General features: G+C 38.5%; 3 protein-coding genes across 6 annotated transcripts in view; all 3 read left to right on the top strand.

The window, feature by feature from the left end:
* Positions 1-13222, top strand: part of si:ch73-181d5.4 (death-inducer obliterator 1) — a 39147-nt gene extending 25925 nt beyond the window's left edge. The window contains exons 10-16 of the mRNA XM_022666455.2: positions 1334-1450; positions 2515-2662; positions 3359-4025; positions 5549-5708; positions 5828-5917; positions 6018-6213; positions 7507-13222. Of these exons, the coding sequence (XP_022522176.2) occupies positions 1334-1450; positions 2515-2662; positions 3359-4025; positions 5549-5708; positions 5828-5917; positions 6018-6213; positions 7507-12626 (6498 nt within the window). The 3' untranslated portion in view covers positions 12627-13222. The remainder of the gene's footprint in view (positions 1-1333; positions 1451-2514; positions 2663-3358; positions 4026-5548; positions 5709-5827; positions 5918-6017; positions 6214-7506) is intronic.
* The window catches only part of LOC111191435 (suppressor of cytokine signaling 2), a 202678-nt gene that overhangs the window by 104213 nt on the left and 72807 nt on the right, over positions 1-25658 (top strand). The gene's annotated exons all lie outside the window — the stretch shown is intronic.
* Positions 14506-25658, top strand: part of LOC107196930 (transcription factor-like 5 protein) — a 31098-nt gene continuing 19945 nt past the window's right edge. The window contains exons 1-7 of one of the 4 annotated variants that reach the window (XM_049463150.1): positions 16101-16244; positions 16520-16557; positions 17724-17971; positions 19434-19870; positions 22112-22256; positions 24214-24373; positions 25462-25654. In XM_049463150.1, the coding sequence (XP_049319107.1) occupies positions 17726-17971; positions 19434-19870; positions 22112-22256; positions 24214-24373; positions 25462-25654 (1181 nt within the window). In that variant the 5' untranslated portion in view covers positions 16101-16244; positions 16520-16557; positions 17724-17725. Of the gene's footprint in view, positions 14666-16100; positions 16245-16519; positions 16558-17723; positions 17972-19433; positions 19871-22111; positions 22257-24213; positions 24374-25461; positions 25655-25658 lie in introns of those variants that run through there. The other 3 variants (XM_049463148.1, XM_022666458.2, XM_049463149.1) reach the window with 3 other exon arrangements.

Genomic DNA, 25658 nt, shown 5'->3' on the forward strand with positions numbered 1-25658 from the left:
CTTATGCTTTGCATCGTTTAGAGTTTGCAAAATGAAACTCTGCTCAACTTTACCTTGATTTTTTTTTTTACCTTGCATAATTATACATTTAATTTTTGATGCTTTTTATTGCAATCAGGAATTGCAATCAAAACAAGATATACAGCTCTAGAAAAAATTAAGAGAATCAATTTCTCTGATTTTGCTATTTATAGGTTTAGGTTGAGTAAAATGAACATTGTTGTTTTATTCTATAAACTACAGACAACATTTCTCCCAAATTCCAAATAAAAATATTGTAATTTAGAGCATTTATTTACAGAAAATGAGAAATGAGCTGAAATAATAAAAAAGATGCAGAGCTTTCAGACCTCAAATAATGCAGAGAAAAAAAGTTCATATTCATAAAGTTTTAAGAGTTCAGAAATAATCAATATTTGGTGGAATAACCCTGGTTTTTAATCACAGTTTTCATGCATCTTGTTCTCCTCCACCAGTCTTACACACTGTTTTTTGGATAACTTGGATAACTTTATGTCACGTTATTCGGTTATCCGGTCTCGATCCGACCCAACTATTAAATATCCTCCTTTTATTTGAGCTAAACTGCTGTTCAGTTGCAGTTTAACCTGATATAATTACCCAGATAATTACCCTGGTTATGAACAAACTCCGTTGTCTCTGCTTCTCCATAATGAATATTGTGCCATGTCGTATCGTACGCAATAATATCTGCAACATTTTTGAATATGGTGAACGACATTATACCCTGAAATATGGTGTCATATCACCCACCCCTAATAATCACATCAGGGTTCTACTTTTCTACTGTTTTTGGCAAAATAAGAATTCACACTGTTCTCATTTCCCATTATATATTTACTAGAGACAGATTATATCTGTCCAGTTTCGTTTAATTTACTTTAATCTTGGATATATGGAGATATTTGGAGTGCATTATTATTATTATCATGACATTCTGGATCATTGACTTCTATTACAAATCTGATAAAATTCTTGTATTAAAATGCAATAATTATTTTCATTTTGTTGCAGTAATGTAATCGTAAAATATTATTTTTAATTCAGGGTTTTGTCATATCGCTAAGAGTATCGTTATCGCAAAAATACTGTGAAATTCTGTGACATTATTTTAGGGTCATATCGCCCACCCTAGTGCTCTTTAATTTTCATTAATGCAAACTTATATTAAATATTATATAATATCGTTTTGGGGGGTATACTGTATAATAGTGTTGAACATTGTCCATGTTTCTTATTATATTCCTTCCTGCTTTATTATATAAGAGCAGATCATTTTTATAAGCTGAATAATTATTTTTGTATTTGACAGAATATTGCTGCCACTCCCCTGAAGGAAGACCCGCCCCCTGTCTGTGTAAATATGGAGGAGCCTCTTTCTGTATCTGAGGAAAATGTGGTAAAATCAGAGAGCACTGCGTCTTCATTAGTAAGTTTTCACTTAATTCTTTCTTCATAATTTTTCATTTGAAAATTATTTGGACAAGTGCTGTGTATTGTGTTGCGTAGGGATGCACTGATACGCAGATATCCAATATTAAATATGTATTTATCTGCCAATGCTGCTATATAGGCATTTATAACTTACAGAGAGACTACACACTCCGGTTTAACTAAATAAAATATTATCTTAAAGGGTAAAAATTATGCAAAATCTCACTTTTTTGTGCTTTTGTATTTTCACTTTGGGTCTCAACTGCTCCTATAAACACTCCAAGCTCAAAAAAAAATTTATCCAATATTTTGAATCAGCTGAAAGAGTTTTGTATCAGGAATCACTTACTTCTATGAGCCGCTTGGATGCTCCTCCCTTATTATGACGTCACAATAAGAAAACCTGAACCACAATGACTCCATTCCTCATCTGTGAACTTCCACCAGAGCTGCACCCACTATATCAATCGAAGAAACACAATTTCTGTCATTTTGGTTGAGAACATCAGACAGTACACAGCAGGATTAGCCAGCAGACTTCACCTGAGTGAGGAATCTATACCTATCTGTAATTACTTCTATCGCAGTCAAGCATAAACTATTGTGTTCTTGTTTTCTCATTTTGCTCAAGCTAACACTAACATGCAGTTAACACTCTGCCTAAACATGGGGCATTGCCAGCAACAGCTTATTTGCATAAAAGTGACAGAGCCCTTAAACGTCTCATTTTAAAGCGAATTGAAACTGGGAAGAATAGAGCTGGTGAGATCTCTATCTCTAAGTGAGAGCGATTTTGTGTAAAGAACTTCATGAACATGTTTTTCAATGTATTTTATATTTTTGCGGCCAGCGTTGCTTGCTCCTTTTTTTCGGCATACAAAAAATACATCCGCAGGTATCCGTTTAAAATATTGGTTGTATCTTCCAATGTCTGCTTATCTAAAAAAGGCAATTATCGTTTGATACTGATATAATTCTGATATTATTGTGCATCCCTAGAGTTGTGCCTTTATAAAGACTCAGAAATAAAATATATTTTTATTTCTTTATCTCATTAAGGAAGAAAAAGCCTCCACATCTCAGGCGAGACCCTCACAACCCAGGAAGGTCAGCACTGCTGTATCGGACATCATCAGCAGCATGCTAAAAGATACAACGTCAGAGCATAAAGCCCATCTGTTCGACCTTAAATGCAGGATATGTACTGGTAAGAAGCTCCACTGTTCATTTTATGCCTTGAAACATGAGAAAATATAAAGCATTTCTACTAGGGCTGTACGATATATCGTTTAAGCATCATCATCATCATCGTGATGTGCATGCGCAATAGTCACATCCCTGGACTGCGATGTCACTTAAGGCAATTAAATTAAACATGTCATGTTGTAATGTTTTGACACAAGAAGTAGATACACAGCGCTGTCTCTGTGTCTGTGTCTGTGTGAGTGACAGGCTGCTGCTGCCTGAGAACATGAGGTAAACATGAGCACGTGTTGAAAGCTGTGCATCTCAGTCCAGCACAGTTTTGCAGTGCAGATATTTCCAGTTACAGCTGAATTCACGCTTTTAATCCCAGAAAAACAGAAAAAAGCTCTTATTTACCTTTTAAAAAGCCATTTAAGTGCCTGATTAAAGGGCAGATTACTGTTGTTTTGCTGTTTTTCTCAGAATTTAAGAGCTCGGCGCTGCTGACTCAGCTTTTGATTGGTCTGGACACGAGACAGCACGTGGGTGGGGGCGGGGCTGGTTACGTCATGGGCCCTGCATTGTTTAATATCGCGATAAATAGTCGAAAAAATAACTTTTGCAATGCAATGCAGCCCTAATTCCTACTAATTTGACCTCTTCCTGATTGTCTGTGAGTTCTGAAACTGTTTTGAAACCTTAATTTAATGTACCACAGGTCAGATTTCTGCTGATGAGGATCCTGATGCTAAGACGTTGAAAAAAGAAGAGCTAAAAGAGCCGAAAGAGGTGCAGGAGGAGAAACCACAGTTTGTTATTCAGATGTTTGATAAAAAACCTGAAGAATCCGACTCAGTTATGGAGTCTCCAGCTTCGCCGACTGCGGAGGACACCAGCATGGAGATGACCCCCTCAGAGTTTTCTCCAATGGTGATCCCTGAGGTCTCTCTCGTGTCCATCACAAGACGGGATCCACGTACAGCTGCGTACCGACCTGCACCTGTACCTACTGTTGCTCCGCCTCCTGCCCAGGCTCCGCCTCTAGCTCAGGCTCCACCCCATGCACAGGTAACAACCCTTACCTGGGCTCCACCTCCTGCTAAGGCTTTACCTTCTGCCCAGGCCCTGGTCCCAACCCAAGCTCCACCTCCTCCTCAGGCTCCACCCCCTGCTCAGGCACCGCCTCCTGCTTGGGCTCCACCCATTGCCAAAGCTCCACCTCCTGCTCAGGCATCAGTAATTGAGAAAGAGAAAGTGGAGGAACCTAAGATTCAAGTTCAACCCCTGCCTCTTCCTCCACCACCGCCCATGCCAAAATCCATACTAATGAAACCTTCTGCTCCATCATTACCAAGGTTTTACACTGCATCTGGTTCAACCACAAGGTATGTCTTTTTTCTTTCTTTTTTAAATAATTTTATTTCAAATTTTATCCCATTTTTTCCCCAATTTGGAAGGCCACTTACCCCACCCACTCATTAGGACTCCCCCTAGCACTGGTATTACTACAACTTTCTCAAGACTTGGAGGGTAAAAGCTAGCATGTAGGGCCAGGTATCATCTCTAATTTATCAAATCTCAAATTATGAATGTTTCGATTCATTTATTTTATAAGATAAGAAAACTTAAGAAAAAAACTAACTTTTTTTTTGCTAGCTAACTTCAAATGACTAAAAATAAGACATCTTGTTTAATATGGAGCTAAATTAGTGCCAAAACTACGCAAATAAAGAAAACGTATTCTGTAAATATGATACTACTTGCAAACAAACACAACGCGTTTTACAAATACAAAACTCGACTCTCTAACACACACGGTGTGTTTTACAAACACAAAACCTGATGGTTGTAAATATATATGTAAACTTCAAATAAATACACAGCTGTTTTCTAATACATTGCTCTTTACAAACAAATATAACACGTTTTACAAATGCAAAAAGTAATAAATAAAACAAGTAAAACATTATTTTCAAACATTACCGTGTCATGACTCACGAACACGCACAGCCCATTTGTAAATCACGTGACTTTTGGCACAGTTTTAGCAGAGTCGCAAACTCGTGTTGAGATTTTCTCACAAATACACCCAACCCTCGTACAAATGCATCGCCCCAGAACAGCAGGTGGCGCTGTGGGACACTTTACGAGAGGTGGCTGCACAGCAAAGCAAGCTCTCCTGTCCAGCGCTCCCCAGAGCATTAATTTACACTTATTAAGGTGTTTAATACACCTTTAATAATCACAACTCTACCATTTTATACCCGATTTACACACGGTTTGGTTTGTTACAAACAGCAGAGATGTAATTATGATATAGGACGCTGTTACACATCACAAATATGAGCTTTCATGCTGAAATACTTTGTATTATGCTCTTTAAAAAAGAAAGAAAAAAATATTAATTGATGTTTAAATTGTAATATAGATAGATAGATAGATAGATAGATAGATAGATAGATAGATAGATAGATAGATAGATAGATATAGAAGTGAGAGCATCATGCCCTACTGTACTCTCTCTCAGACTCCGGCTGCTGATGGAGAAGCAGCATGACCTAGGATTTGAACCAGTAACCCTCAGTCCAGCAGACTGGGGCACTATCACTGTGATTGAATATCGCTGGTTCACATCCTCATCCATCATGCTGTCTGGCATCAGCAGCCGGAGTCAGAGAGAGTGTACAGTAGATCATGCTGTTTCTCTGTGGGTGGGTACAGTATGTGGCACTCTCCACCCTCATCTCATCCCTAAAGGACATCAAAGTGTCCCCTTGACTCTAGGGGGATCCCAGGAGAAAGAAATGCCCGTTCTAGCGTATTGCTACATTAACAGATTTTTCATAAACAGCCTAAAAAGTTTAGTATTACTAAACTCAACCCATGTTTTTTCTGTTTGTTTCTGTAGAATTGCACGTTCACTTACACCAGGTGAAAATGAGACGGGACAGTTTTTGTCCAAACAGGATACAGTATGGAAGGGCTTTCTCAACATGCTGAACGTGGCCAAGTTTGTTACCAAGGCGTATTTAATCTCAGGATCAGCGTCTGCTGAGCTGCTGAAAAAGGTTCGTGCTTTAATGTCTTATGCACAGTTCTCTTTTTTAGAGTTCAGTCTTTATCCGTAAGGTAAAAATAAGCTATTTGACTAAATAGAAACTCTCTGTTTTTCATTTTCTTTGTCTAGGACTTGCCAGATACGATCCACATTGGTGGACGGATATTACCACAAACAGTTTGGGAATATGTTGAGAAAGTAAAGACATCCGTAACAAAGGTAAATTCAACAATTAATTTACAATACGTCTTGCTGGTATAAATAGATCATTCTGTTTTAAATTCCCATTACTTTGTTTTTACCATCACTTTTTCTCCAGGAGCTGTCTTTGATTCGCTTTCATCCCGCGACTGATGAAGAGGAGGTTGCATACGTGTCCTTGTTTTCTTATTTCAACAGTCGACGAAGATTTGGGGTTGTTTCTAATATTTGCAACAGTGTTAAAGACCTTTATCTCATTCCTCTTTCTGCAAAAGAGTCCATCCCCTCTCTACTGCTGCCACTGGAAGGACCAGGTAACTACATAAAAGTTTATATAGTAGTTAAACTAGGGTTTATTAATTAATTAATCTTTTAACATTTACCTTTTTTTTTTAAATATCCTAGCAAACAACTAACAAAGCACAACACATTTATCTTAGTAGTACTATTCAAGTCACACATCAACATTTTATTGTAATGTTTTTACCTAATTAGTGCTATTTTAGCCATAAATATAGCTCAGCAGTGCAATTTTACACTGAAACATTCAGTCAGTTTTTTAGTAAACAAAAGAAACGCTAAAGATAAGTTAGGTCAGATAGATAACTTTACTATCCTACCCTTGTACAGTTCATATCTTTTTGCAGCATATACAGTGGTACTTGAAAGATTGTGAAGCTTTTAGAATTTTCTATAGTTCTGCATAAATACGGCCTAAAACATCATCAGAAGTCCTTCTTCTTGAACCATTCTTTGTGTAGAACATCTTATGATCTTAGGGTCATTGTCTTGCTGCATGACTCACCTTCTCTTAAGATTCAGTTCATGAAAAGATATTCTATTTCCATTAGAATTCTCTGATTTAATTCAGAATTCATTGTTCCACCAGTTAAGGCAAACCGCCCCTTGTAGACGCAGCAAAACAGGCCCAAACCATGACACTACCACCACCATGCTAACTTTAATTTCAGGTTCAACTAACTGCTAATCCTAGAGGCTCACACACTTTTGCCACTCACAAGTATTGGTTTACTTTTCTACATATAATCTGTTTCTCATTTGTTTGACTGGTTTATCTTTATCTACTTTAGGTGTAAAAATCTAAGGATGTTTTAGGTCATATTTAGGCAGAAATATAGAAAATTCTGAGTTTACAAAACTTACCAAAAAAATACTTGTAGGACTTTTGTCAGTATCTGATGATGTTTTATATTGTCATATTTATGCAGAAATAAAGAAAATTCTAAAGGTTTCACAAACTTTCAAGCACCACTGTAGGTAATAAACTGATGATCAGCGTGATGAGAGATCCCAGTCAATTTATTTAGTTTAATTTATGTGAGTAGAGTGTTAAAATAAACGTAAATTTCCTTCTCTCGCTGCTGTCAATTCTAGCCTTACAGGAGGCACTTCAATATGACTTAAAACTAATTTTGAATTATTGTTATTAATTATTTTGTCTTTTTGTCCTTTTTGTCCATTTTCAAACTAATATTTAAATATTTCGGCTGCCAAATATTCTGAGCATCCCTCCTGAACATGGATTTTGTTCAGATTACACCTTGATTTTGAACTTACCTGTATTTCCTTTTCTATTCTTCTGTTAGGACTCGAGGAGCAACACCCCAATCTTATACTCGGGCTGGCAATCTGTCAGAAAATGAAGCGTCCTGGTGCACCTTCTCAGGAGTTTGATGAAAAAAGGCCAAGACTCTTGGTGCCACTGGATTCGCAAGGGGTGTCCCTTCCTACCAAACCTACAGTTCCTGATGTTAAACTACTAGATGGCAGTGAGCCTTATGACCCGGATATACCCATCAGCACTACTCCTCCTGGATCTCCACCAGCTGGAGGATCACCAGATTCGTCATCCTCCTCCTCAAGCTCTCTGACTGGCCCATCTGCACTGTCTAGTATTCTCTCCGTGGTCAATCCTTTAATGTCTGGTAGTGCTGGCACTGCCAAGACTGCCTCTTCCAGTCTTGTACCACCTTCTGGTGCAGGCACCTCTTCTAGCAATAATCCTCTACAGACTATTCTTAATACGTTATTCGGAAACAAAAAACAAGACTCTGATTTAATAGCGAATACTTCTGAATCAAGTCCTTCTGGAGCGAAAGAACCTTCAGTGACCAGTCCAACCAGTGTTGACCCCATTGTTCAGCAGTACCAGCAGACTCCAAAGGATACATTAGTAGAGAAAATTGAATTGAAATTGGATGACGATGATAGACCTTACGACCCTGAGGAGGAGTATGATCCCGCCGTTGAATATCAAAATGTTGCTACTTTGAACTTCAATGAAATCTCTTCCTCTACAAATAAGGTTGTTGATGGTGAAGGTGGTGGTGATGACGATGATGATGATAGACCCTATGACCCAGAGGAAGAATATAATTTAGGAAGTAAAGTTGATACTCAGTTAGTCAGCTCAACGAATGTGACAACAGTTTCTGAGATTCAACCACCAGTAGACCCCGAAATGAAAAACGACATGGCCTATGACCCAGAGGATGAAACACTCTTTGAAGAGATGCAGACCTACCTGGCGGATACAAATACACCCACCACCTCCCAGTGTGAAACAGCTCCATCTGTAACATTGTCTGAACAGCAGAGATTGCTGGAGGAGTTGAACAGACAAATAGAGGAACAGAAGCGTCAGCTGGAAGAGCAAGAGGAGGCGCTACGTCTACAAAGAGCAGCAGTTGGTGTCTCTATGGCCCATTTTTCAGTCTCGGATGCTCTTATGTCACCACCACCATGTTTTGGCAGAGAACCCGAAGAGCCAACAGTAAAAGCACCAGCTGGTTCAACAGTGAACACAAGTAGGGATCCGAGGCAGTCCAGAAACATAAGGCAAGATTCTGTTGTCGACAACATAAATATGGATAACGACGAAGTAAATTCTATAAATGAAAGTTTTATGAGAAAGCAAGCATTGACACAAGCAACCTTTTTGGAGCCTTCAAACAATGTAGTGGTACATGATATATCCATGCCTGAGCATAAGCTGGAGATAGATACCGATATATCATCAATAACATTAACTGACAAAAGGTCCACTAGTATCGACAGAAAACATCAACATCAAAGTGCATCTGAACTGGACGAAAGTACCCAGTCATCCAGTAATGAGAAAAATCAACACTCAGACAGTAGAACACAAAGGCATTCATCCAAACCGGAAAATAATAGTTCTCCCAGAAGAAGGTCGAGGCAGAATGACCGTAGATCACACCACGAGGAAAAGTCTTCCCGTGTCTCCAGAGGTGAAGCAGACCGGTATCGCAGAAGAGGTAAACGTTCTCCTGAGCGATCAAGGCGAAGTCGAAGCCGAAGTCATAGTCGTGATCGTGATCGTAGTCGTAGTCGCAGTCGCAGGCAAGAAAGAGTGTCATCCAGTCAAAGAGATCGCCACCGTCACAGAAGTACTTCAAGACATAGGACTAGAAGAGACCAGCGCTCACCAAGGTTACACTCAACTCAGAGTAGGAGATCTGAACAACGCGAGGATGACAAGTCCCGCCAGAAAGAACAGTCACCATCAAGGCCGAGAAGAAGGTCAATAGACCACAGCACTGAACTGGCACAGAGTACAAAGCAGGAAGCATCTATGCAAGTTCAGGGTGATGAATTGCCAAACAAGGCTTCTGAGAATGGAGAACAAAATGCATCAGAAGTGCATCAGGGAACTGAAAACAATCAGCCCAGCCATAGAAGGCAGCCATCTACTGACCTGTCTGGTCTGCATGACAAGGTTTCTCAAAGGGAGCAACTGCCATTAATGACAAATCTATATCAGGGTGACGTCTCTCAGCCTGGCTCTGAAAAATTTGGTACTGAAAATAAGCCTGCATTGGAGTCTGCAAAGGAAGAGCATTCAAATAAGGACTTTAAAGTAAGGGACGAAAACCGAGATGAGCCAGAAGTACCGAAAGATCATTTCTCTCAAAGAGATCACTCCGAATTACCCTCGCAGAGGAATAGAAATACTGGTTTAATTCGTCAAGCAGACCTACTCCTACCAGAGCCACAGTCATTTCAAAGTGAGGGTGCACCACAACGTGATCCTCGCCAGTCCAGTAAAAACAGCCCTCATACTTCTAGGGAAAACTCTTTGCAAAGAGACGATTTTTGGCAGGATGATTCAGAGAGGTTCCACTGCAGGGGCCAGCCTCGTTTTGAGCGTTCCCTACTGCATCAAAGTGAGGCTGACCAGTTCCCGAGTATCAGAGATTCGAGGGGTAATGTTCCACATGATGAGCCTGTACTTAGTGGCCAAAGAGATGAAAAACAGTCCTTTGGCTCACTACATTCGCAAAGGGGCCATTCCTCATACCATGAGATTGATCACAAAAGGCAATTTCCTCAACGGATACCCCAAACACATAGGGAAGATTCCACAGAACGTGAACAACCTTTTTCCAAAAACGAATCATTATCTGGACCTCCAGATTTGCAAAGAAGGCAACCTCCCCAACGAGTACTCCAAACACATCGGGAAGGTTCCTTAGAACATGAGCGGCCTTATTTCAGAAACCAGACAGCATTATCTGGACCTCCAGATATGGCAAGTGGTGGCCCCGACCTGCGTTTTAACAGGGAAGCTTTAGCAGTACGTCCATCTCAAGGCCATAGAGGTAACTTAGCACCGGATGAGACTCATCAAAACAATCACGACAACTACCCCGAAAGAATACCTCCTAGTTATGGAGAAGAAAGGGAAACCAACAAGGTAAGCCACAATGCTGATAGGTACTCAGGTAATTTTCCATTGCAAGAGACAGAGTCAGGCCATCAGCGAGGTCTACCGTACAGGCCAGCCCACTTGCAAGAAGGTAATTTTGTCCAGCCTGAGGCTGAAGAGACAGATTTCAAAAACCATCCACACCAGATGCCATCCAGTAGGAGGAGAGGTAGTTTTCATGAGGATGACGCCGAGCAGTTACATCACCAGGACCATGCTCCAGCTGATTTTTCACAAAGGGAGAGGGATATACCCAGAGAACTCTATTTTAGAGAGCAGTTTAGACCAAGAGCTCCTGGTGACCAGTGGAGAGGCCCACCTCCCAGGGTTCATGGCCCAAGAGGACCTCCCTTGGGTACATTGATGACACCAAGAGGTCCTATAGCTATAAGGCCCAGGATGCCCCGAGCTCCCCACCCTGAAAGATTTGAGAACTCTGCACCTGGTCCAAACTTTGGTCCAAGGGGACCATACCTACGACCAAGGATGGTTGGTGATGCTGGAACATCTCCAAACTTTGGGCCAAGGGGCCCACCTTCAAGACCTGAAACGTTTGAGGGTGCTGAGCCTTCGATTAACAAAAACGTTCGACCAAGGGGCCCCAGCCCAGTTTCACATATGTTTGAGGCAGAATCACCACAGAACCCAGTATTCAGAAGTCGATTTCAAGGACCTGGAATGTCTGAAGGTCACAGACCTCGAATGTTAAGGCCGAGGGGACCATCATTTGGTCCTAGGATGTTTGAAGGTCCTAGACCAGGGCCATTGCGTTTTCGAAATGTTATGGGTGGACCCCGTGGCCTGTGCCAACCACGACATGAAGTGCCAAGAGGCCCGATTGATGTTGGAGGGCCACCTCACCCACAGTTTGATAATGGCAACCCTGAATTACCAAATTTAAATAATCCAAAAGATTTTCATGGCACAAGTGACTTTGACCCAGACCAGCCATTTGATGAAGCTCAACCGCAGGGTTCAGATGAATCAAATTTCCATAATTCTGCCAATGAAAGTTTTTCCAATCCCCAAGAACAAAGATACCCCTTGGGAAGGTGGACTCAAGGGCAGCCTAGGATCCCTATGTCTAGGAGCCATTCATGCAACCTGCCTGAAACACCTCAGTTTCCTGACGTAGGTTCAGACATAAAAGGACCTCAGCGATTTGATGAGGTTGGAGAACAAGGGACACTAGAGGAAATAGACGAACCGCACTTTGAAGAACCTGACGTCTACAAAGGTAGCATGGATTGTGAAGATGATACTCAAACAAAAGTCCCACGTTTCAATCTGCCTCGGGATTTCAGTCGCCAAAGGGCCCCATCTCCTCATTTCTCTGGCCTGCGAATGCCTGCACCCCGGAACAAAGAGTCGTTTGAAGACACAAAGCCGTATTCACCACGTTTTCTGAATGCCCCAACTTTTACACAGCTACAGAGACCCCCAGGCCCTAAAGGAAATGAGATTCCAGGCTTGCTCCCACGTACACGACTACAGATGGTACGACCACTGATCGTACGACCACAGATGGTACGACCACAGATGGGACGACCACAGATGGTACGACCAGAAGTGGTGCAACCACAAACGCAATTAGTTGGTGGTCCATCCAAAGAACCAGATGTTCGCCCTTTGCGGCTATCAGGACCTTTGCTCCCAACACCCCCTGGTGGCCCAATTAGGATGCAAAACCCTAGGATGCAAAGGCCACAAGGACCTCCTGCAAGAGGACCTAACACAGGAATTAACCCTCCCCGATTTGACGATAAGTTTAACAATCCTCAAAGACAGTCCTCCCAGACTCTTATTCATGAAGGACCAGCAGAAGAGCATGAAGGGGAAGAAAGTAGTAGTCAGGACAGTAGTCCTGTAAAACATGGAAAGCGATGGCGAAGGAGGCCAAGAAAGAGAGAGGGCAGAAATAAGGCGGCAAGAAAGCAAAGAATTAAAGAACGCAGAAAGAGTGGTGGCGAGGGATAAGAAGACCGATACTGATCAGAACAGAAACCGATTGAAGAAGGAAGGGCTTTGGGAGTACTAACTCAAACAAGATAATTAATTGGGCACTGATTGAAAACCACAAGATTGTGAACTGCGATGGAAGGTTGAAAGGTTATTGTGCAAGCAAATCTTGTTCTCTATGAATACATAAATTAAATGGTTGCAGTATGTCACTTTAATAGTTCCTATTTTCTTTAGTTTTTAAGAAAATGGTTCAGAAATCATTTCTTTGTACATTTGAACAACTGTTTCATATCAGTCAAACGTGATTTGATTACCTTTCTTTACCACTATGTGTAATGTATAGTTTGTTTTTAGGTTTTCAAAGTAAAGGTGTTTTTTTTGTATGTAGCAAATTCTGAAACATTTCTTTGGCAAAAGTTGGTTCATATGTAATTATTTTAGATACATCTTTCATGTGGAAGCTAAATGAAGTTCTCAAAAGTTGTACAGTTGAGTCCATACAGGTTTTATAAGCTGTTTTCTAAAGATGCAATACAAGCCAGTTTCAGTTGAAGGATCATTCAGAAGCATATCCATTGGAGATTAACACAATAAATAAAAAAACTCAAAGATTTGTGTCCTTTTTTTGTGGTTCTAATGTAATAATATTGATAATATTATTCTCAGTAATAAATATTGAGAATATGTATATGTACATACAATCTAATGACCTTCTTTACATTTGTGACCCATTTAAAATGGATACGATCACTCAAAAAAAAGGCAAAAAAGGGACTTCCTCCAAAAATAAAAGCTACCTTCAACTAATTGAAGCACCAGTTGCTGACACACATATGCAAATGTAAACAGACAGTGTTCCAATACTTTTGTTCATATAATGTACATTTTAAAATCTTAAAAAGAAAGCAGTATGGCCTTTTTTCTTACACTATGGCAAAAGCAGATATAATAAGCCATAGTGGACCTATTTGTAAAATTACAGAATTTTGATATTGGTAATGGTTATACTTTATAGAAAACATTTATTCATGTATTAACTGATCAGCGAATAGGCATTCAATCCAATCTGGCAACCCTGGATTTAACCCAACCTCAGCAGTTCTATATTAAACAGCTTTGACCCAGACGCACTCAAAAAATACACCTGTAATATTAATAATTTAGCTCAATATTTGCTCTTATCTCCTAAAAGAACTGCACCATTTTTACTCTACTAAAATTATTTTAATGTTATTACTGATTACTAAAATATTAATGTATTAATGTTTAACTAATATTTTAAATAATGATTATAATATTTTCCTTAATTTATTAAACCATTCCCTCAGTTTAAGAGGAGGTGCTTTAGTTAAAGTAAGGGAAAATGTTTTTAGTTGTGTATTTATGTTTTATAAAATAAAAGGAATTATTTATTGCAAGAAAACAGCTTATTGAATTGCAGAGATATTTATACAAATGAGAAATGTTAAGTGGACTATGTTTCACGCTTATTCTATAACTGTATATTGTTGCCCTGAGGCAACAAATAAAAAATCACAGTTTTCGTAAGTAAATGAGAACAAAATAGCCACAAAAAAATGAATAATCATAAAAAATTAAAAGGACAGTGTAATAATCCAAAATGTGCCATGCCATGGTTAAGCAAACAATTTACATTCTGTAAATGATTTATTAAATCCAGTGATTGCTTTTTTTATTATTAGTAAAGTGTTTATTAAAATAAATCAATTGTTTTAAATAATAGTATGATTTTTTTTTTTTTACATTGAAAGAATTAGTTATTGAGGGAACATTGTTCATTTGAAAATATGGTTAATTTTGCGGTAGCGTTTTATTACATTAAAAAAAACAATAATGTCGATTTATTTTAAAGGGGGATTCATGTTTCACAAACATATCTGGCAACCCACATTTGGCGCCTAATGAGTAAATGTAGTTTTAGCGAGTTTTAGAGGCGATCTCTGCGTTAGCATCGCGTTAATTAAGGAAACTGTCTTATTTATTATCTTATGAAGCTGCTGTTGGAGACCAGGCGTCCCTATAATCTTTCTCAGGTGTGTAATTTTCTGTTTTTGAGGAAATATTGAGTAATTTTGTGTGTTTTAACGCTGGAGCTCGCTGGGTTAGTTAGCGTTAGGTTAACAGGTTAGCATTTACCTCAGTTACACTAATACAGTAATGCCAGTCTAAATCTTGATTTTTCTGAGGTAAATAGTGAATAAACAGGGGAGTTAAACCTCTGAAATCTGAAGTGTTGGTTAGCTTGCTGTGGTATTATGATATTTAATCGGTTTCTGATCGGATTTTTCATGATTTTGTGGATTTTTAGCTTATTTTAGGTTGACGAAGTCCCACACCGACCTTCGGGAGAGTTCAGTTTGGCTCCTCACTCCCTACGTAGGGCACCTAGCTAGTTTACTAACTATATAAGTCATAAATAAATGCGTTCTACACCAATATAGTGCTTTATTACTGTAATTTATATTCAGTCATATGTTGTCAATAATTATGTTCTATATTTGTTTATGGAAATATGTGTGAATAATATATTGAAGGCCATTCCTACCACCTAAAATAAAATTCAAAAACAGCACATATTTATTTTCAGTAAGTAATTTGCTATCATTATTTTTAAATTCTGAAAATGTAAAAATAAATTTTGACACATTCAGTCATATTTGAGATGCTCTCATTTTAAGATACAAGGTCATTTTCAGATTCTATCTCATTATTTTGATCTTGTTTTGAGACACTATTATTATTTTGAAATGCTCTCATATTAGTTTTAGAAATTTAGTCTATTTTGAGATGCTCTCATTTTGAGATCCTAAGTAATTTTGAGATGCTATCTGATTTTAGTCTTATTTTGAGATGCTATATCATTATTTTGTTCTTATTGTGAGATACTACCTCAATTACAGATGTTACCATTATTTTGAGACAGTAAGTCATTGTTTTTCTCATTGAGATACTAAGTAATTTTGAGATCTGATGATTTTTTTTCTTATTTTGAGATCCTATCTTATTATTTTGACATGGCAGTTTGTTTTCTATTTCTATAATATTTTAAATAACGAGATACTATTATTTTGAGATGCTGTCTCATTATTTTCTGTTTCTGTAGCATCTGAAAATAATCAAATACAAAGTCATACTACCAGTAAGTCATTATTGTGAGATGAGGTGCTAGCTCAAAATTATGACAGAGAAAACGTTAAAAGTGAGAACATTGTTAGTTTGATTAAATGTTTTGTTGAATCAAGAAGTTGTGTAATTACATAAAATATTTAAAATAACGAACATTATTTATTCATTCACGTGATCAATTTATATAATTTATGGAATGACTTTTTCAAATTGGGCTACGTTGTAAGTCTCTAAATAATATTTTCCCACATTAATATTTAGGAGCTCTGTGATTTATAAGGTAAATAAATGTTGATTGTTTTAAAGGGGGATTTATGTGTCGGAGTGAAATCTGGCAACCCACAGTTGGCGCCTAATGAGTAAATGTAGTTTTAGCGAGTTTTAGAGAGGATATCTGTGTTAGCGTCGCGTTAATTGAGAAAAACTGACTTATTTATTATTATGAAGCTGCTGTTGGAGACCAGGCATCTCTATAATCTTTCTCATGTGTGTAATTTTGATTTTTTGAGGAAATACTGAGCAGTTTTGTGTGTTGTAACGCTGGAGCTGGCTGGGTTAGTTAGCGTTAGGTTAACAGGTTAGCATTTACCTCAGTTACACTGATCTAATAACGCCAGTCTAAATCTAAAATTTTCTGAGGTAAATGGTGAGTAAAGGGGGGAATAAAACCTCTGAAATGTAAAGGTTTGGTGAGCTAGCTGTGGTTATGTGATATTTTATCCGTTTCTGACCGGATTTTTCATGATTCTACGGATTTTTAGCTAATTTAAGGTTGACTGAGACCCACGCCGACCTTCGGGTGAGTTCCAATTAGCTCCTCACTCCCTATGTAGGGCACCTAGCTAGTTTACTGACTATATAAGTCATAAATTAATGACTTCTACACCAATATATTGCTTTATTACTGTAATTTATATTCGGGATATATTTATGGGACTATATGTCTAATATATAACGTTAGAAGGCCATTCCTGCCACCTAAAATAAAAAAAAAACTCGTATTTTTTCTTATTATTAGGTAATTTGCTATTATTTATTTGAAATGCTGTTTCGTTATTGTCAGTATTTTGTTTTTTATTTTGAGATGCTATCTTGTTGTTATTCTGTCTAAAATAAAACCAAAATCACATATAATTTTCATATTAAGCAATTAATCATTAGTTTGAAATGCCGGCTTATTATTTTGAGGCATTAAGGCTTTTTTTAGATGCTCTCATTTTAAGATCTCATTATTTTGATTTGCTATCTCATTATTTTAAAGACATTTAATCATTTATTTTTGAGATACTCATTATTTTAAGCCATTGAAGTGATTATTTTTTATTATATTATTTTATATAAGTTATTTGTCTAGTGTATTATTATTGTGGCTAAAGGCAATTTTATATTCATGTAACTTATGTGTTTTACATTGCAAAGTTTAATATTTATTTTGGGAACTACAGTACCAGTCAAATGTTTGGACACACCTCTTCTCATTCAGTGTTTTTTTTTCTTTCTTTTTAATGATTTTTGTTTACATTTTAATTAAATATTGAAGAACGAAGGTATGGAATTGTTTTGTGAACAAAAAGGGTTAAACAAACTAGAATGTTTTAAGCTTTAGGTTCTTCTAAAGCATAAAACATCACATTTAAGTATCACATGTATCTTTGAGGTCAGATCTGCACATTCTTGATATTTTAATCTCAGTGTCTTTATGAGGGAGAGTCACCTGGAATAGTTTTCTCAGCATCTTGAAGGATTTTCTGGAGGTGCTGAACAATAGTTACTGCAGTATCTATATCATACCATCCATACAGTGATGTCCTTACTGTAACAGTTTCATACAAATACAATACCATAACATCCTAATGAATGTGCTATATATATATATATATATATATATATATATATATATATATATGCACTTGTATACACATCTTTTCTGTTAGTTTAAACTGTTCTGTTTTTTGCTTTGTTTAGAAATGAGCACTTCGGTAGCATGCAAGGCTCTACATGTCGCTCCTCCTGTGGGGCAGTTTATATCTGATCCGGTCGGCGTCCTCGTCGCTCAGAATGGCAGCGGTCCAGGAGCGGTCGACAGCGCTGAGTTTGACCTGATGGAGATGACGGATGTGGAGTACACGCACCTTCAGCACATCATTCAGACCCACATGGACACGCCGGCTGCTGATCAGGACGAGTCGGTGCAGATCCAGCCGTGCAAAAAGGTCATTTTTATCTAAATCTATGTGTTGACAATGTACTTTTGTAACATACACTGCGGTGCCAGTTCGATCTGTGTTTTTGGGGCCGATTTCGATTGCTGATACTGATCTTGGATGGGGCGAAATGCCACATAGCTACTTCAGTTTCTGAATCAGTTTCTCTGATTTTATGGTTTCTCTGAGGTTTATGTTTGAGTAAAATTAACATTGTTGTTTTATTCTATAAACTACAGACAACATTTCTCCCAAATTCCAAATAAAAATATTCTCATTTAGAGCATTTATTTACAGAAAATGAGAAATGGCTGAAATAACAAAAAAAAGATGCAGAGCTTTCAGACCTCAAATAATGCAAAGAAATCAAGTTCATATTCATAAAGTTTTAAGAGTTCAGAAATCAATATTTGGTGGAATAACACCAAATCTTTGTTTGTAATCACAGTTTTCATGCATCTTGGCATCATGTTCTCCTCCACCAGTCTTGCACTCTGCTTTTGGATAACTTTATGCCTTTACTCCTGGTGTAAAAATTCAAGCTCACCATCTTACTTTTAATTATATTCCAGAGGTTTTCAATTTGGTAAAATTCAAAAACTCTGTATTTTAAACAACAAAATATACTATATTTTTTATTTTTATGTTAATGATAAAAATAATCTAACGCACTGGCTCAGGTCCAGACTGAGAGTACATGTACAGAATTGCACTTTGGAGCTCAGGGTGGAAATAATAGAACATTGCTTTTTATCCAGCTCTAAAACCAGTCTGACCATTATTATTATTTTATTTTGTTATTTTATTATTTTATTATTTATTTATTTATCTTTTTTTTTTACCTTTTGCTTCCCTATTATGACAGTTGCTGCTGGTGTAATTCTGCAGTGCTTGTTGTTTTATGTGTGTGTATGTGGTTAGTGGTGTTTGTTAGCTCTGCTACTCACTGATTGGGCTGAAAGATGCACTCTAGAGAGGTAATAATCGGTTTGTGGTGTTAATGCTTTACACATCAACTGCAAAACCACAAAAAGTACTAATTCCAGAGAGGTGTGCTCCAGTTCCAGATTTCCTTCTAGCAGGTGTAAAAGGAACTGAAGCTTCCTATGACCAAACAGTTACAACAGTGATCCCCTCTGATCAGCTAAATCAGAGAAATATTTACTGATGGCGTATTTTGGCTGAAAATCGTCTGATACTGATTCATAACCGATCGATCTTCCCATTTCTTGTAAAAAGTAAAGTACGTTCTTGTTGAAAGGCAATTAATGGCACACCATACCCTTAATTATGCAGTATTGGCATTTAAGTAAACAAAATTGTAATTAAAATTGGGAAATTATCAAATTTGCTGCCTGAAGAGGTTAATGTGGCGATCGGTAATTGGACACAAAACATTGATCGGTCCATCTCTATTGTATTCACAGCACCTAACTATAAAAATATAAAAATATATCTTCTATTTTTACAGAGGATGTACAACCTATCCGCTGACACTGCGGAGGTCAATCTTTCTAACCATCAAACAGACTGTTCACCTCCCTCACCACCTGCCTCAGCCTCCTGCCCCCCCAACACCTCATCCACCTTACCTACAGCTGAGCACTTCACCTTCCCCGACTCTAATCATCACAAACCAGAGGCTCTTCAGGAAATTCAGCTGGTTTTGTGCAGCAACGACGATGGGGAGAAGACTCCAAACACCTGTGTGGAGGTGCCCAACTCTGTGCTAGCAAAGGCAAAATATGCCAAGAACCACAGTGAGAACCCGACTGATCACAGAGCGTTACCTCCGCTACAGCTCAGACCCAACCCACCTGCTCGGGTCTGCTTAGAGAAGAGGTTCACCTGCAGCCATTCAACAGACAAACCCAGGAAGCAGGAGGCTCCGGCAGCAGTTATTAATACGTAGGTTTTCTTTTATTATACACAGATCTAGTTTAACATTAATACTGTATTTAAGGTAAGATAAAATAGCACTTTAATGATCCCGAAGGAAATTGCAGTGTCGCAGTACTGTACATATTGCACACCTAATCAAACATACATTAAAAGAATAAACACAACAATGGTAAAAAAATATCTATTATCGCACAAAATAAGATAAATAAAAAATAATGAGGGTATTTTAAGTGTGTTTAGAAGCAGCATATGCATTATTGCAGTTGGAAAATAGATAAATGTTATTACTAGGAGCAACAGTAACATGGGAGTGAAATTTTATCAAAAACAGCAGGTCAGATAAAAAGAATAGCAGTAAAATGAGAGCCTTAAATAATTACACACACAATAATAATAATAATAATAATAGTAGTAATAATAATAATAATAATAATAATAATAATAATTAGATTAGATTAGATTAGATAATACTTTATTGTCAGATCCATGATCTGAAATTTGTTTTGCATAAAAACAGTAGCTCCGTTACAACATCATACATTAACAACACAACATATAAGGGCACAAACAACCATTATAAAAGGGAAAAAAAAGAAAAGGGGGTACATTAAATACATAGTTCGCTCGCATCATCTCGCTTCATAAAGATCTTGTATGATTATAGATTAGGCTCCCGGTTCAATTTAAGGATTGACTGGTGCACGAAAGAGTGCTTCAGTCTGACTTTATTAAACCGCGGAACACTGTATCGTCGTCCCGATGGGAGAAGTACATATTCGCTGTTCAGAACATGATTAGCATCAGAAAGAATGTTTTTAGCTAACCGCATTGTGTTGTTATGATAAGCGGTCTCATACAGACCTTCTAAACGCTGACCCACAATTTTTGAGCAAACTTTGATCAAGCGTTTCAGTCCAGACTTTTCAGATAAGGACAAGCAATTGTACCACACAGCATTACAGTACTGCAGAACAAGCTAATAAATAGGATGACATAGCAGTAGGTTTCGATTAGCAAAGTTCAGAATGTTTACAAGGTGCATTTTAAGAGACACTATAAGGAACTTCTAATTCAGTGGGGTCGCTAAGCTAAGTTAACAAAACTGTATTAAAAAAGACTTTCTTTTAAAATCGCTGGATGTAAATCTACACAGATTTCTCTCCTAAAATTGGTTTATTCTGTGGAGTAAAGCGCTTCCGTTTATTTACAGTAAGCTTAGATTTCCGAATTTTTCCAGCACTAAGGCTGGAGCATTAGCAGCTAACCACTAACTAATAACACTCGACAGTGCTACACTGAGGAACCCTGAGTGCTCTGATAAGCCTGGGTGATATAAGCTAGCAGTTCATCCCACGTAGCTTGTTTTAGCACAATAAACATGCAGAATACAGTCCGATATACTCACCTCTGAACGTCGAAAGGGCTAGTGTGGCTGATGACTAATGCTAATGCTTCTCCAGCAGTGCTAGCTAGGGTTAGCAGCATGCAGGCTAAAGGCAGATGACACTCACCTCTAAACTACACTGAAATTTTTTGTGAAAATCAGTGTTCTAAATGCTTCTTTTAGTGCGAAGAATACGGTACTACCTCTTTATTACCTCATTATTTCAGCTTCTCTGATCATACAGGACACTTTGTAGTTGTATAACTGTAACTATAACTGTAGAAAAGTAGAAATGCAGCCTGTCTTATTTGGTTAATGAACAAACAAACAAACAAACGCTAAGGCTAAGTTGAGCTGAGCTAATGTTACTATCCTAGACCTGTACAGCTCATGTTATTCAGAGTTTTTCTGTCTTTATTGTCACTCTTGTGTCAGTATGTATGAGCAAGACACCATAAACCAGGAATGTAAGTGCTATTTTGAAAATCTGTCTATATTATAATATTTAATTATGTTTTAAATCTCTTTTTTTAAATCATCAAAGTCATCAAACTTTATGCATCATTAAAAAAAGTTTTCACCCAGAAAGAAGGGTGTGATTTTGATGCTGTTAATCAGAAGGAAGATAATGATAAACACTTTATAGTTCTATAATTGTAACTATGACTGTAGAAAAGTAGAAAGGCATCTAGTTTTCTTTAGGTAAACAAGCAAAAAAATGCTATGGCTAAGTCAGCTGAGCTAACGTTTATATATTAGACCTGTACAGCTCATATTATTCAGCGATTAAATGAGATTTTCTGTCTATATTGTGACTCTTGTGTCAGTATGTTCTTTTTTTTTTTTTTGCATGTGTGTCTCAGGTTTTTGTCGATACTTCATCATTCTACGGACACGCACGGCATAGCGCTGCTCTCACAGTTCAAAAACGATCCCAAAGCAGAGACAGCGGCTGCAGTGGAGTGTGCTCATACATACGGAGGGAACTTCTTAAACTCCAATGTTCAGGTATTTAAGAATGCTGGATATTACAGATCCTTTTTTTTGTATTTGCTTTTTTGTTGAACTAAGGTTTTTCAGATTATTAAACACATTTTAATATTAGACAAAGATAACCTGAGTAAATATAAAAAGCAGTTTTTAAATTATGATTTCATTGATTAAGAGGAAAAAGCTATCCAAACCTACCTGCCCTCTCTGATGTGTTAATAATTAAATAAAAAGAAAGAGACTGGGTGAAAATGATCTCCGTGGAAGAGTTTTAAGGCAAAAACCACTGCTAATCAAAAATAACATACATTTTACAAGTCTCACATTTGCCAACAAAAATCTTGATGATCCCCAGAACTTTGGGTAAATATTCTGTGGACTGACAAGACAAAAGTGGAACTTTTTTGGAAGGTGTGTGTCCCGTTACATTTGGCGTAAAACTAACACACAATTTCAGAAAAGAAAACCATACTGAATGTAAAACATGGTGGTGGTAGTGGGGGAAATCCTGAAGGAGAATGTACAGTCATTTGTTCATGACCTCAAGCTCAGGCATTATTGGGTTCTGCAGCAGGACAATGACCCAAGGACACAAACAGGTTACCGTATTTTTCGGACTATAAGGCGCACCGTATTATAAGACGCACTATCAAAGAACGCCTATTTTCTGCTATTTTTCCATACATAGGGCGCATCGCATTATAAGGCGCGTTAAGTGACACTAGAAAGGGTGCCTATATCAAAGTGAACAGGGGTGGCGCCATGTTTCCCTTCCCCCACCGGGGGGGTTGGCTTGCCGGTGGAGCGTCTCAGTATACAAATCTAGCTCAAACGAGTGCTGGATATTAATCTACACAGATTCCTCTCCTGAAAACTGTTTATTTGGGTGAGTAACGTGCTTCAGTTTATTTACAGTAAGCTTAGATTTCCAGATGTCCACTAAGGCTTGCTGCACCAGCGTTAGCATAGCTATCCGCTAGCACGCTAGCTAGTCACCTAAACTAGTAAAGTTAACCCAAACTTAAACGACAGCGTTACACTGAGTAATCCTGCGTGTTCTGGTAAGACAGTGAGATATTAGCTAGCGATTCGTCCCCCGTAGCTTGTTTTAACACGGTAAACAAGCAGATTACAGGCTGATAAAACTCACCTCTGAGAGAGTTAGCGCTTAGCATCTAGCTAATGCTAGCCAGGCAAAGCAGCACAGACTTACAGGCCGATAACTCACCTCTGAACGGTGAACGCTTAGCGATTAGCATCTAACTCTAATAATACTGCTCCAGCAGTATTAAAAGTGCTAAATTTAGAAAATACTGATCTCTGAACAGTGAAAAAGCTAGCTAGCTAAGCGGTTAGCATCTAGCTAATGCTATTGCTGCTCTGTGTGTTTACTGCTCCTTACACCTGACGGGTAAAATTTAGATAATACTGATCTCTGAACAGTGAATAAGCTAGCTAATGCTATTTGCTGCTCCAGCCTCGGAGCTGCACGGCTCTGGACTCTGTATAGCACTGAAACTCTGTATAACGCTGCACGGAGTGTGTGTTTACTGCTCCTTACAACCTGACGAGTAAAATTTAGATAATACTGATCTCAGTGAATAAGCTAGCTAGCTTAGCGGTTAGCATCTAGCTAATGCTATTGCTGCTCAGCCTCGGAGCTGCACGGCTCTGGACTCTGTATAGCACTGAAACTCTCTATAACGCTGCACGGAGTGTGTGTTTACTGCTCCTTACAACCTGACGAGTAAAATCCATACAAAAGGCGCACCGTATTATAAGACGCACTGTCAATTTTTGTGAAAATTACAAGTTTTTAAGTGCGCCTTATAGTCCGAAAAATACGGTATTAATTATTTTTTTCTTCTTTTTCTTTAATATGACTGTGAGGAAACGTGCTGTTCTTCACCCTCCTGGTTTGGAGTTTGGTATTGCTGAATTTTTGACCTCATAAAAGTATTTCATTACATCACAGGGTCTTGGTTCCTTACTGGAGGGCAGCAAACAACCCGAGGTGATCCTTCCGCAAAACTTCTCCTTAAGTTTCCGACCAGACAATGCAGCTGAACTCTTGTTAAAGACTCCATACATTATCACTGCTGAATCTGGAGAGCAAGACACCGTAAACCAGGAAAGTAAGTGCTACTTTGAAAAACTATCTGAATAATATTTAAAAATGTTTTTAATCCGTTTTAAAATGTTCAGCTGTCACTTTGATAAACCAAATTTTAAGCATCATTAAAACAAATAGTTTTCACTCAGAAGGAAGTGTAGGATTGTGATGCTGTTATTCATAAGGAAGATAAGAAAGTTGCCAGGAACAATAAATGATTAGAAATTTCCACTGAAATCAGCCATCTTTATTGAGCTACACTAGTGCTGGGCTTGCTCTGTCTTGCTCTCTTGAGCTGTCTCTTGCTCACTCTCGCTTCCTCTCCCTCTCTCTCGTTCACTTGTGCTTTCTCTCCCTCTCTCGTTCACTTGTGCTTTCTTTCCCTTTCTCGCGCTCTCCCCCTCTCTCGCTCACTTGCTCTGTCTTGCTTGTCTCTCCTGCTCTCTCGTGCTGTCTCTTGCTTTCACTCGCTTTCTCTCTCTCTCTGCCTCGCTCTCTCTCCCTGCCTTGCTCTCTCTCCCTCTTGCACTTTTTTTGCTTTCTTTCTCACTTGCGCTCTCTCCCTCTCTCGCTTACTCACTCTGTCTTGCTCTCTCGTGCTGTCTCTTGCTTTCACTCGCTCTGTCTCTCCCTGTCTTGTGCTTTTCGCTCTCTTTCTCTCTCACTCACTTGCTCTCTCTCCCTGTCTCGCTGTCTTGTTCTGTTTCTCGCTCACTCGCTCTCTTGTGCTTTTCGCTCTTTCTCTCTCCCTGTCTCGGTCTGTCTCTCCCTCTCTTGCACTTTTCGCTTCCCCTCTGACTTACTCGCTCTGTCTCTCCCTGTCTTGTGCTTTTCGCTCTCTTTCTCTCTCGCTCACTTGCTCTTTCTCGCTGTCTTGTTCTTTCTTGCTCTGTCTCTCGCTCTCTTGTGCTTTTGCGCTTTCTCTAGCTGTCTCCTTCTGTCTCTCTCTCTCTCTCCCTGCCTCGCTCTGTCTCTCCCTCTCTTGCACGTTTCGCTTTCTTTAATCAAATACATTTTAGGCCTACCTGTAATCAATTTTGTCATGAAAAAGTCATGGAAATGTCTTAGTTAAAAACTGTATGAACCCTGTATCTCTCTGTTATTTAAAAGATGTGTCAGAGGGGAAACCTCCAGTAAAGCGTGCTGGGAAACATGGACTCAGAGCTTTGCAGGAACAGGCCCCTAACATTCTCCACAGTCCAGGAAACTGGAAGGTAGACGGCAAGCGTAGCAGAAGGACAGGACATCCTGTAGAGTTCTCACAGCGCAGAGAGAAACACAACAGCAAGGAAAGAGACCGCAGGTAG

The sequence above is a fragment of the Astyanax mexicanus genome, chromosome 13 (genome assembly GCF_023375975.1).
Source record: "Astyanax mexicanus isolate ESR-SI-001 chromosome 13, AstMex3_surface, whole genome shotgun sequence".
Taxonomy (NCBI): Eukaryota; Metazoa; Chordata; class Actinopteri; order Characiformes; family Acestrorhamphidae; genus Astyanax; species Astyanax mexicanus.